At 37.8% G+C, this 14260-nt stretch overlaps 1 protein-coding gene across 1 annotated transcript in view; it reads right to left on the reverse strand.

The window, feature by feature from the left end:
- The window catches only part of GNAQ (G protein subunit alpha q), a 305482-nt gene that overhangs the window by 66772 nt on the left and 224450 nt on the right, over positions 1-14260 (reverse strand). The window contains exons 4-5 of the mRNA XM_078061320.1: positions 12592-12720; positions 9837-9966 (exon numbers count right to left, since the gene is read on the reverse strand). Coding sequence (XP_077917446.1) covers positions 9837-9966; positions 12592-12720 — 259 coding nt within the window. The remainder of the gene's footprint in view (positions 1-9836; positions 9967-12591; positions 12721-14260) is intronic.

Consider the following 14260-nt stretch of genomic DNA (forward strand, 5'->3'; position numbering starts at 1 on the left):
ATTATCTGGGTGGGCCCTAAATCCAACAAGTGTCCTTCTAAGAGAGCACAGAAGAGAAGACATGGACAGAGAGGAGAAGGCTAAGGGAAGACAGAGGAAGAGACCTGAGCTAGGCAACCACAAGGAATGCCAACAGAAGCTGAAAGAGGAAGAGAGAAGGGAGATTCTCCTCCATAGCCTTCAGAGGGAGCATGGCCCTGTTGATACCTTGATTTTAGACTTCGAGCCTTAGCCTTGGGAACTGTGAGAACAAATTTCTATTTTGTAATCCACCAAGCCTGTGATTTGTTACAGCAACCCTAGAAAATGAACACAGGCAGTATCCACAACAGATGAACATACACATTCACTGTGAATTATCAATTCTATTCTTACCGGACAGAACATCAGGCACATATAAGCCAAAAAACATGAAAAGGATATTCATGGTGGCATTACGCACAACACTTGCGAAGAGAAAACCACTCAGATGTCCATCAAAAATAGGAGGGATACATTGTGGCATATTCATTTAATTGAATGATATAAAGTAATAAAAATGAAAAACTTTAGTGACACACAACATGAATTTATCTAACGCTATTTTGAACACAAGAAGCTGACACGAAAGAATGTATTTAATTTCATTTATATTAAGTTCAAAAAAGGCAAAATTAATGGTGTTAGAAGTCAAAATAGTAGTTACTCCTGGGCGAAAGGAAGGGGGGAGTTGTGATTGGAAAGGGGCACAAGGGAGCTTCTAGGGTACCTAATAATGTCAATTTCTCATGGTAGATGGTAATTACATGGATGTGTTCACTCTGTGATAATACCTCAAACTGAACACTTATCATTTATATGTGGTTCTCTATATGCCTATGTCAATAAAATATTAAAAACAATAAAAAAGTAACTCAGTAATCAATCAAATAGACAAGAAATGAGTAAGGATTTAGAAGATTTGAATAACTCAATTAACAAGTTTGTTCTAATAGATATAATATAGACCCTTGTACCCAAAAATATGAAATCACAATTTCAAGCACCTATGGAACATTTATAAAAACTAACCACATAAAATGACATAAGCAGTGTTTAAATGACAGTAATGGTCAGCTATATATACCATGTCCTGTTATGGACGGTAAAATTCAATACTGCAAAGTTGAAAGACTAACCTCAAAGTTATCTATATATTTATTAAAATTCTAATCATATTTGTTTTTTAGAATTTGATCAGGTGAAATTAAAATTCATGAGAGAGAGAGTAAAGGACCAAAAAATAGCTAAGAAAATTCTGAAGAACAACAGGTAGGTAGATTTGATGATATCAACATTATGACAAAACTAGTGACTTGATAACGTTTATATTGGTACAGGAGTAGTAAACAGATCAACCAAATAGAAAACCCGGAGAAAGAACCACAGATGTAGGAAAACTTGACACATGCCACACGTATCGTTACTATCAATGGGAAGGAGGACAACCAGAAGAAATAAGACAATAAAAAATATACTTGCTTAAGGGTGTCAGAGAGCTGAAAAGTAGGGAAGAAGTACCAGGGCAAGATCTGGCGAAGGAAAGGTCTAGAGAAGTGACCCTATGATTTGGGGCCTCTTTTCCAAGGGGGAGCGGCTGATTCTGGAGGCGGCAGCTGAGAGCCTGAGGAAATGGGGCTCTAGTGAACCACCACTGCTTTGCACCCAGAGTGAATGTATGCCCAGGGAAACAGGTGCACGCAAGGCCTACAGCTCAGTCCTTTAACCATCAGAAGAGCTAAAATGAAAAACAGTGGCAAATAACAGGAACTTTCAGACACAACTAGTGGGAATGTACACTGTTACATTCACTTTGGAAAATACTTTTGCCTTATCTACTAAAGTTGAAGATACATATTCCCTATGTGCCTGAGATTCTACTCCTAGGCATATATCCAATAGAAATGTGTGCCTGTACACCAAGAAATATTTCTCTGAATATTCACAGAAACATTATTTGTAATAACCCCATACTGGAAACCCATGAGAAGTCTATAAACAGTAGAATGGATAAAAGGATAGTGGTATTTTCATGCAATAGAATACTAAATGGCAATGAATGGAGTATAAATGAATAAATTATATAAAATGTATAGACCTTACAAAGTATAATCTTGAGCAAAAGAAGCTAGACACAAAAGTTTATAGAAAAGTTCAAAAACACACCATTTGACTCCCTCTGTATAAAAGTTAAACACAAGTAAAAATGTAACTATGGGGTTCAGGGATACATATTTAAGTATTAAAACTAAAGAGAACAGCACAGAAGTGACTCCCTTCAAGAACAGTGGTACCTGCTGGGGGAGGGGCACTACCAGGGTTTCTGTGGTCTTGGCATTGGTTCTTGATGGGGTGCTGGACACACAGATGACTTATGATAAGTCAGGGTGCTATACATTTTGAATTTGTGTATTTTTCTTTATATGTATGTATACATTTCACAATTTAAAAAAGAAAAAGGTAAAAAAAAAAACCCCATCAGTAGAGGTGGATGATGGATTTACTATCCAATAAATGGTATTGGATCAACTGAACAGATATATAGCAAGAAAATATGAAATCCTTAACCCCTGTTATGCTCAAAAATCAATTAAGGTGTATAGAAAAACTATGAAAGGGCGTCTTGGTGGCTCAATCGGTTAAACATCCATCCGACTCTTGATTTTTGGCTCAGACCATGATCTCAGGGTTGTGAAATTGAGCCCCGCCTCTAGCTCTACAGTGGGTATGGAGCCTGCTTGGGATTCTCTTTCTCCCTCTCCCCGCCCCGCTCCACCCCCCACCCCCGCTCTCTCCCTCTCTGAAAAAAAGAAAAAAAAAAAAAACTATGAAAGTAAAACCTTGTAACTTTTACTAGAAAATAAGGGCTATATCTACATATTCTAGGGGAAGAAAAAATATTCCTGAAGAAAATACAATAATACAACCAATAAAGGAAATGAGTGAGCTGACTACATTAAGATTAAAGCTCTTCCGGGACGCCTGGGTGGCTCAGTCGTTAAGCATCTGCCTTCAGCTCAGGTCATGATCCCAGGGTCCTGAGATCAAGCCCCACTTCAGGCTCCTTGCTCAGGGGGAAGCCTGCTTCTCCCTCTCCCACTCCCCCTGCTTGTGTTCCCTCTCTAGCTGTGTCTCTCTCTGTCAAATAAATAAATAAAATCTTTAGAAAAAAAAAAAAGATTAAAGCTCTTCCGTAAGCAACAAAGCAAAAAGAAAAGCCATGCACTGAGAGCTAATTTTTGTATGTATACCTGGCAAACAATAATAACCAGAATATGTCTAAAAGGTGTATGTATCGATTAAAAAAGGACAACTCCATCGGGGGCTGAAGTCAGGGGGAGAACAGGCAAGGGTGGGAAAAGGTAACCCACATTGAAAACCACCTCGCTGGCTGAGAAGCGTGTGAAACACAGTAGGGCATATTCACACAATGGAACTAGATGGTGGTCTAAATAAGTGAATTAAAGCCATGTGTAGTAACATTAAAAAAAAAAAATCTCAAGAACAATGCTGAGTGAAGGAAAAAAAAACACATTGCAAAATGAAATCATCTAAATATAATTTACAATCATGAATAAGATTAAGCATCCAATATTACATACTGCTTAACGACATATACATATGTAGTAAAGAAGTGAAAAAATATGCACAGTGCCAACTTGAAACCAGGAACTTTTGGGGAAGGAAAGAAATGAATCCAAGGTTATGTAAGGTCTTTAACTGCATCTGTATCATTTTATTTCTGTGAAGATAAATATTTAAAGCAAGTAAGTTCTCTCAAACTTTATGCTCTCTTGTATCACTGAAATAGTTTCTAAAAACAAAATCCACTTCCTTAGCTCTTCTCACTCTTGTTCTTACACCAAGCTGTGTGTTTAGACCACTGGGTATTGGCCCAGGATCAACTCTGATGCCATGGCACCAACTTACACTGAGAGCAGCTTAAGAGACAGCCCTACGAATTCTAGTATTTGGTTTCCTGGAGGGATATTATTGTACATGGAACTTCCTCCCTCCCACGGCATCTCCTTGTGAAGCTGCAGGAGTAGCTCAGTACAGAGAGAAGCTAACTTGTTTTAAAGAAAAATGAATCTTCTAATAGGCCATGATTACCCCCTTTTATTATTGCTAAGAGATGCTTGACTACACTGATGAATTACTGCTAGGATAGGTCCCTGCTTCTGTCGTCGGCATTTTAATTCTTAATCTCACCCTCCATTCCCTACAGTCCTTTCATCCAGATTTTTCAGGTGATTGACTTTACCCTATCTTGTACGCATATTTGTAGACACATGTGTGCTTATAGCCACGAAGGGAAATTTTCATAAATTTTATTGTATAAAATATACAACTTCTGCTCATCAAAAGACACTATTAATAACTGGCAATCTGCAAAGTAGATGTTTGCAATGCATATGACAAAAGGCTCACATTCAAAGAATGTAAGGAACTCATATAAATTAGTAAGAAAATGATAGATAATCCAGAAGAAAAATGGACAGAGATGATAAATGGCAGAGCTAAAATGCCAATCTGAAATCTTACTTTATTTTTTTAAAAGATTTTTATTTATTTGAGAGAGAGCGCATGAGCAGGGGGAGGGGCAGGGAGAAGCAAGCTTCCCACTGAGCAGGGAGCCCGATGTGGGGCCAATCCCAGGACCCTGGGATCATGACCTGAGGCGAAGGTAGATGCTTAACTGACTGAGCCACCCAGGAGCCCCAAATCTTAATTTTTAAAAAAATTGTTTCAGTTGTTATTTGTAACACTATCACTATCAACAATGACAATCACTGCTTACACCCTGGTTGTGGTAGAAAATCTTCCAAATTCTTTTCTTTTCTGGGGGGGAGGTTAACAACCTTCCCTATAATAATTATATGTATATAGTTCTAGAAATCAGATTATATTAAATATACTCCTTGGCAATCTGCCCTTCTCATATAATATAATTCATCTTACAAAGAATATTGCATAGGGACATCTGGGTGGCTCAATTAAGTGTCCGACTCCTGATTTCAGCTCAGGTCATGAGATCGAGCCCCACGGTGGGATTGTCTCTCTCCCACTTCCTCTGCCCCTCTCCCCATTCTCTCTCTTCAAAAAAAAAAAAAAAAAAAAAAAAGATTATTGCATAGATTATTCCAGTATGGGTTTAATGTAGGCCTTGAAGGATTTCCAATATACAGGTACACAAACAGTGTCCACGTGTGCCCGCTTACCCACGCCCTTACCAGCACCGAGTGCAGGTCTCTGGTTCTAACTCATAGACGGTGATCAGAAAACTTCCTAGCTTCTTTCAAGCCATCTGAGCAGAGAGGTGGAGGAGTATGATAATGAGGAAGCAGAAAGCCGGAGGATGAAAGGGGGAAGGGGTTTAAAAAAGGGACAGGTGGCTAAAAATGAACAAAGGAATGAGAAAATGGGAAAAAGAGTTAAAAATATAAAAAAGTGGGATGTCTTTCAGGAAGATCCTTAGTAATCAGGCCATGAATCCAAGCCGAGTATGCCAAAGGCTGAGGAGCAAGATAAAGTTTCTGGTTTCATAATTTAAGATCAACACAGGACGTGAGGGCCAATCCAACTGAGAGTGGACATCGTGAACTCAGCTCTTCCTTCCTTTTAACTACTTCTAAGTCTCCTATAGACCTTCCCTCTGGGGTTGGAATTTTTTTCTCAGTTTTTAGTCATTTCCTGACCAACGCTGAATTTTATATGAAGAAAATTCCCCAAACTCACTTGAAGTTTTTAGAGCAGAACAAAGTACAAGTTTCACACTTTTAAGGAAAATGTTCAGACTTTGGTTGTAGCCAAGTAACTTCAAAATGGATTCGTTTTAAAAGCCAGGAGAGGAGAAGTATCTGAAGGAAATGCATACTTTAGACTATTTGTTTTAAGACAGTTCAAAATCAAATGAGCAATACAGGAACTCTGAACCACCTGCAAAGGATCTCTGGCTGGTCTACTGTCATCTAGGATTATAACAAGGTACACAGGGGCAGAGGAGGGTATTTCAATTCCTTCTTGCAAGGGCAGGATTGTCATGTGACTTCCATGCTCCTTGGATATGTATAATTCCCTTTACTTTCCCTCTGAATTTGTCCCTTTCTTCTGGAAGACACTGTGAAGGAGGGGAAAGCAAGCTGGTCTAAAAGGGCCTGGCTTCAGGCCTTGGGTGACTTTGACCATGGGCCTTAATCTCTCCATTCTTGTATCTTCGTTGTTAGACCGCATTACCAACAAACCTGATCATCTCACCTCCCCGGGATGAAGGCGGGCGAGATTCAGACAAGGGATGGTTTAAGAAAGTTTTGAACAGGCATAAAGTGCTAAGGTATTACAAATGTCTATTCTCTCCTTTTATTTATATATTTATTTTCTAAATCAGCTGAGTCACTCCAAGAATCAGGTTTCAAGAATAAATGTTTATGGAAAGCAATGTTGGAGAAATCTATCTTGGTTCAAAGGAACACTTGGGGTGTGGGAACTATCTCGATGTTTTATTAAAACTAAGACATAATGGGTTGTGACCATTTCAAAGGGATTAATTTTAGTTAGGAGTGCACATTCAGAAAGGAAGTAGAGGAGAAAAGGCCTAAGAGTTTGAGATTCTGGGAAAAGCATAGTCTGTAAGACAGCCCCTGACTCAAGGTCTGAGAAATTATTGTTGTATTGGTGCTCAGATACTCATATAACAAAAAAATCAGAAAAATCAAGACTCAAAGAGTGTGGATGCATGTTGATAAGCTTAAATGTGGTATGGGGCTGCCTCGCTGTGGGTGCTGGCTTTCAGGGGCGCTAAAGTAATAATACAGGCAAGGAAGGATTACAGTGGAGCAGGTGGCTCCATGCTCATGTGTTATCACAGGGAAATAACACAGCAAAGGGAATGTGCAAATCAACACAGTTCAACGATCCTGACCAGTCTCACTCTATTTGATGATATGTGTTCCTCTCTGGAGGAAAAAAATGAAGAAATTCATTCCCCAAGCCCTAGAAAGGCTGAAAATCTAGAAAGACAAAAGCAGATCTACATAAAAACCTTGAAGATTAATACACACAGTTTTAGAAATATGAAAAGCAAAAGCAATCATCCAAAGTCCTTCAACTGCTTTTGCCTGTGGTCTGCAGCGCATTTTCCACGGTTCTCCGGGACAGAAGGGGAGGCTGTCAGTAGCCATTTCCAGGTGTTTCTCACAAATATATACCAAGGGAGGTACCACAATGTCTGCTTTGGATTAAAGTGATGACCATCAGATTTCAAAACCAAGAACAAAAGGTTTCAAGAGTTTGTTTCAGTTTTGTCTCACCAAAACCAGAAAATCTGGGGAAGGTGGGATTCTACAGTTGTGAATTTCCTTCATGATTTAACGGAAGAGGAGAGGAAATGGCATTTTCATATATTAGTTTAAGTGGAGAAAAAAAGAACGTGACTATAACCCGACATTACAAAATACTTTCGATGGTGTTCCCTAATTACCAACAGTGATGGCTGTGGTCAACATGGATGAAGTAATTGATGAGCAGCGTTGTTCTTACTATGCTGAAAATCATTTGCAACATTACCAACTGGCTTGACTTAAGGTCTGAGAAAAAAAGCACCATGAAACGACTTATCTCACAGAATTACAAGGTAGGCTTTAAAAATATTCACAAGTGATCTGGGAGTTCTAATGGAAAAGATAACAGATTATCTTAATTTGTAGCATAATGTATCACCAAGGAATCAATGAAGCTGGCAAAATATTTTTAGATGCACATAATGCCTATACATCGAATGGCAAGTTACTGTGGAGACTTTCGATATCTGATCATCAAAACAATGTCGTCTTATTCTAATTAATATAAAATAATATACTTTTACACAAAAACCAGATATCTATGAGTAATGTTGGGTGAGAAGTGGGATAAATCATCTGTGATGTCGAGGTAACTGAAGGACTGGGTTTATGTGGTAGAATTAGGTGATGATCCACCTAAGGAACTGACTTTCTTTTCTGTTTTGTAAATTTTAAAGCAGTAAATTGATGAGCATTAAATCACAACATATATGTCTTTATAGATATAATGTACTTGTATAAAATGTTTATCAATAAATAGTTCCATTTCTCTAGCTATAAACAGTGACCTAAGAAATAACACTATGTGTTCTTTTGATAAATGTCTTAAATTTTATTTTACTGGACAGAAAACTAAAGCAGAGAGATCATGACCTATATAACCAAGGCCTTCCTCTCCCCACACTCTCTATTCTAACAAAAGGATATATCTCTAATGATGTCCTTCTGGGCAAAGTTAATTTTAGGTTCCATTTTTGTATCTCTTTAGATACTCTGGTACCTAGCACATAGTAGACAAGCCCTCTAAACATTTTCTCTCTTGATTCAACTTTCAAAGATATGAGAAATGTCTTATTCTGTTCCCCAGATACACACGATATTCAAAATACTACATCCAAGGATGACGGAACAACAAATGAACACAGATATAAAGAGAGAAATACATATGGACAGATTATAGCTAAAATTCTGATGGTAATTGCTTAATTTAAATTTTGGTAACTGATTGTTACAGATTTTAATTTGCTTAGCAGGCACTTTTCATTACAACTACAGATGGCACATGGCTGATAAAAACTTTTAACAAAGTTCTTTGATTCAAAAGCCCACATGCTTGCACCCCTGGAAAGATTCTGAAATGCATGAATAGGTAACTCAGCTCTATTTGGGATATTGGTTCCCAAACTCTTTATCAACCCTCCATACAAAAGAAATTAGATATGTATTTTGATAGAGATATTAATACTTGCAGAAAAAGAAAATATTTAAAAGGACCAGAAACCAGAATTCTTCTATATCAAAAAATGTATAGAATTAAAAGTATATTTTAATCAGCTATTGGAGATAGCTCATTTCCTTCTCTTTGTTTTCTATCCTATTAGAAGGATATTTAATACTTACTATTGGCATCTCCGTCTGCAATTTCTGCCTCTAACAGGTTATCAGGCATCTTTTCGATTCCCCCAACACACACACGCGCTGAACTCCAGCTCAAAGCGAGTTTTCTATGCCCCTGTATTATCCTCCATAGTTAACTCTGACTCATCATCGAGACTTTATCACCCTCAAAATCCGTATTTATACCTGTTTGGTCTTCACGTAATGGGGAGAAGATGACAATACTGAATCGGTTCTCCAGACAGGCATATCAAGGATATTTTTCCCAACCACTCACTATTTAGTAGAGACAAAATGATGAGCCTATAGAATTGTCTAAGAGCAGAATGGCCATGTCACCAAGACACTTCTTGGCTCCACAATGAACTGATCTAGAGCCCAGCTGCAAAGTCACTCACATTTGCCAAGAGAGGTTTTGAGTACTCTTTGGGACCCACCCAACACACAAACAATGATTTAAACAAAATGAAAACAAAACAAAACAGGCTGACTCATTCCAACACTCCCAGCTCCATCCTGTAGGAAGAGGGCTAGAAAATGATGTGAGGGTTAGCCTAGGGCTTTCTATGTTACTTTCATTTTCAGAGCGTCTACACAGTGGTAAGAGTATAAAATAGGGTCTAATTAAACCTCAACACACAGACCAGCTCATACATCTGACAAAAGAGTTTACTGTTCTGATTATACCATGTGCTACCATAGGGTTATTTTTATTATTGAAAAAAATCCTGATTTCAATCAGTAGTTAAAAAGCAATGAAATCAGTTTACCCCATGTGCCACACCCTACATCCTCTTATTGATTTGTGTCAGGTGTCAGATATTGAAATGATAATCCATTGCCTGTCCGAAGAGCACTCACCTCATTGTCCGACTCCACGAGAACTTGATCATATTCACTAAGCGCTACTAGAAACATGATAGAGGTGACATTTTCAAAGCAGTGTATCCATTTTCTTCTCTCTGACCTTTGGCCCCCTACATCGACCATTCTGCAAGGTTAACAATATTCATATTAATAGCATATAAAAAAAAAAGATCAATATAAACATAGCTTTACTTACACACTTAGGAAAAACACTCTCTAAAGAGAATGGTCATCCAAGTCAATTCAATTAATACTTCTTGAACATCTAATAATTTTCTGTTACCTAACAATCCAAGCCAAGACATTCTGGGTAATAAACCATGGTGGTTATAAGAAAGTTATCAAACTTGTATGAAAACGATAACTTTGTAAAAAATCCTGTGCCAAGTCAAGCAAAATGGTGTTTTACTTAATCGTGCACAGAAGAGTCTGAAACAAAATATGCTTTATCCGTGGTAAGCTCTAATGGCAAGTACTGACGTCAGTTTCTTTTTCTGTAAAATGAGAATGAAGAACCTTGTGTATTTCTCAAGGACGCTAGAAAGGACTGCGAACACATTTAAAAGATACAAGATGCTATATATTTCAATACGGGTATGTGTGATGCTTCAACTAAATGCAAACAGAACTCCACTGATACTTTATCCATGGAGTTTTTTTGACTAGTTTTCTCCTTCCAACACTGGCAATAATTTGGGACAGGTCCAGTCGTACTGTGTATCATGGTGCAATTGGCCTTAAACAAACAAACTTGTTAACCTGCTAAGAAGTGAAGCATATAAAAAACCAAGATGCTTCAAGAGACCATCATTTGAACTCTTTCAAGGATTTGTTTTTAACATACCAATGATGTGCTGAGTTACTGGTTAGGAACCAACACTGACTTCAATTAATTTGAGTTTTACTGTTTATATGAAAATATCAAGCAATAGTTGGCACTGAAGCCAGGTTTCCTCAAATTGTTCAATCCATATCTTGACTAAAATGTGCACAATGTTTGTGGGATAAAATACTTTCAGAGAATGAAAGTTTCAGGTACAAAAGTATGAGAGGAGGGCTCTCTGAGCATCTGTTGAAAATGCTGGTCTTTTCCTGCCTCTGCGCATTAAACACAAACTTAGAAATCAAGGATCCTCTAGTGACTGCTTCTAAAAGTTCTCTAAGGCACAGGGGCAAAGCAATGGATTCAGGGAGACCTATGAACTATGGACATCAAAACTAGACTTCTTAAGTCTTTAGAAATACTAAATTCGAGGTTTTCCCTCATGCCAAGTGAACAATTCATTACTCATTTACATGAAATCATCATTCTATAAAACCCTGTCACCCTGAGCCGTATAAGATCCTTTTGATGATGGCAGGAAATTATTCTTCTTAGTCATTACTTTTACTGTAGTGGCAAAAAAACATCCTTTACAGCTAGTGAACAAAATGTAGTAAAAACAAGATGTAAGAGTAGCCTTGTTTCAGAATCCACTATTAATCATAAAACAATGAAAAGATGAAAATCTCTATGAAATGCTCTAGGTCTTCTGAAAATATTCTGTAGTACAGTTATGAGTGGTAGGAAATTTGGGTGTTCCAAACTGAAGATCTCCAAATGCTATGAACTCAAAGCTTAAGTAATCCAGCATGCTGGAGCTACAAGGAACCTTGGTGATCACCTAATGCGACCATTTTAGAGATGGTAAAAAAAAAAAAAAAAATGAGGTTCAGAAATATTTCTAGAATGCCACCCGCTTTACAGATGTCTATTAGAGTGGCATATGGCAACCAGACCTGACTACAGGGGCGGAGACTGATCAGAATAAAACCCACAGTGCTTTGAGGGTCTGCTCATCTGAGCTACGTGGCAGTTACCTGGTAGGAGTCACATAACCCCGATTTCACGTCCCTGTAGTGAACGTGGTTGTCTTCAATGGGATAGGCTCCCCCAGAGAACTCAACTCTCTATGCTCAAAGACATATTCACATGGCTTCACTGCTCAAAGCACAATGTGATTTGTATTCGAACTAGAAGTATAACTCAATGACTGTATAATAAGAGATTAAATGAAAGCATATTGGTATTATTTATTTTTTCTCTTCTTAAAAAAAAAAATTACTTTTCTGAAGTATTACCCAGACAGAACAGCAGCAGAAGTTTTCATTCTATTTTCCTATATAAATTTAGACTAGGCTCATCAATCCATTTTCAAAATTACATGTTTTAAAATTTTTCAAGCAAGTTTTTTCAGGAATATAAAACATCCCATATTTTTATTGCTACTGAAGAATTCTGCACCGGTACCAGCAGACTTGGAGGAAACAACATGAAAGCTTCTCACAACATACAGTTTCTATTATTAGTAGGGTCATAAGGTCATTCATAGGTTATACAAATCTAAAAATATATCCACTGTCCTCACAATTAAAATCTGACTCAAAGAACAGTCAGGATCAGTTCTCAAAGAATAACAGTCAGGACCAATGTTTAAGTGACTGATCTCGTTCAACCAACCACTGGCAAACTTAAGACTTTACTGATTTCTTGGTGATTGAATTTGAAATGAGAAACCTGCCCATACATCTTTCTTCTGCTTCCTCTTTCTGGAACATATTATTTCACCTGTGTATCTAATGATAATAACTGGTCTACAGGTGATATAGTTTTAAAGTCTACACATGATTTCAGTATTTGTAGAGTTCCCCAAATGTACTACTCAAGGCACAGGAGCTGGGAGGTGGGTTTTATGGACTCAGTTACTACCTGAAAATGACACTTTGTAAGTCAAAGGGGTATTCGATGATCCCTGTGGTGGGGACTCGAACTCTAAGCACATCTTGTTGCGTAGGCAGGTAGGCGGGGTCAGCAACGCGGTCCAAGTCATTAAGATAGCTAGAGGAGGGAAGACATAATGAGAACGTTAGGACACCATCATGCCAAATCTGCCTCTCGAAATGGGAGGGCAAAAATAAATCATAAAAGAGAGGTGGAGAAGAGGAAGGAAAATATCAGAAAGGGATAGAGAGATCTGGAAAGTTGAAAGATAAAGTCAACCTTCCACTGGCCACAGCAAGGTAACCCATCTATGGGTTTTCTTTCTCGTTTCTTCTCTATCACTTAGAACCCATACAAAAAGTAAAGGGGGAAAAGAAAAGAAATACTTTCTGCTTATTTAGCAGGTCTGGTGGGTAAAGCAGGAGTTTAAAGCAAACTGATTTTGAATTACTTATATTGTTTGTATACTTGTATAAACAAACAGATAACAGAGTTATACGTAAGGTCAGGACACTTTTTTTTTTTTTTTTTTTTTGCCTTTTTGCAGAATATCAGAGCCTTTTTTCTGGAATGTATTTCCTTATTCCCCTAAGAGAGGACAGCAGCATACCATGTCCTAAATTCTGTCCAAAGCTAAGTCATTTGTGATTAATGTGAAGCCACAAGATTCGAGATTTCTGGTTACTGAGCTAACAATGTCTAAGGTCATATATTCCCAGTGTTTAGAGTCACCACACCTAAACTTTAAATTTATCTGCTTCTATGATACTTCTGCACTCCTTAAAAAAAACAAAACAAAAAAAAAACGCTTTCCATTTTGAAATAATTTTCGACATACAAGAAGTCGCAAAAATATCCCAGAGAATTCCCCTGTACCCTTCCCCCAGCCTTCCCCAATAATAACACCTTACATACTGACAATGTATTATCAAAACCAGGAAACTGACATTGATCCAATACTATGAACTCAACTACAATCTATTTAGATTTCACTAGTTCTTAACACACACACACACACACACACACACACACACACACACACTTTTTGGTGGGGTGTATAGTTCTGTGAAATTTTATCACATGTAGAGATTCATGCAATTCCCACCACAATCAGGATACAGAACTGTTCTGCCACCACAAAGTGTCCTGTGTACTGCCCTCCTAAGCCTAACCCCTGGCAACAACACATATGGTCTCCATCAGAATAATTTTGTCATTTCAAAAACGTTATATTCCATTTACTTTTCATTCTCTCAAATTGCAAAAAAATATTTTGCAACTTTAAGAACAATGTGATTTGATAGAATTCATGACAAACAGGTGAAAAGGACCGTTCTTCATGGCATCCTAATGATTTCAAAGGCTTGCTACGCTCCCCTTGGCCCTGGAGAGAATGGGGCACAGGTATGGTTTCAAAGCATACAACTACAAAGTGTATACACAAAGTAACTAATGTATAAATAAGACTTAAAGAGAAGGTGGTCCCATTAATAGAATCGGAAGGGATTAGAATCTCAACACCTTAAATGCCCACAAAACAAGACAGTGAGTTCTGAGGTACGTAACAGGAAATGTCTGGCGCAGAGCATGTTGTCACTCAGCAAGTGCACAAACATTTAGTTCACGAGACCTACCTGTGGGAAGGGTTTTGTCTCAC

The sequence above is a fragment of the Halichoerus grypus genome, chromosome 14, assembly GCF_964656455.1.
Source record: "Halichoerus grypus chromosome 14, mHalGry1.hap1.1, whole genome shotgun sequence".
NCBI classification, from domain to species: domain Eukaryota; kingdom Metazoa; phylum Chordata; class Mammalia; order Carnivora; family Phocidae; genus Halichoerus; species Halichoerus grypus.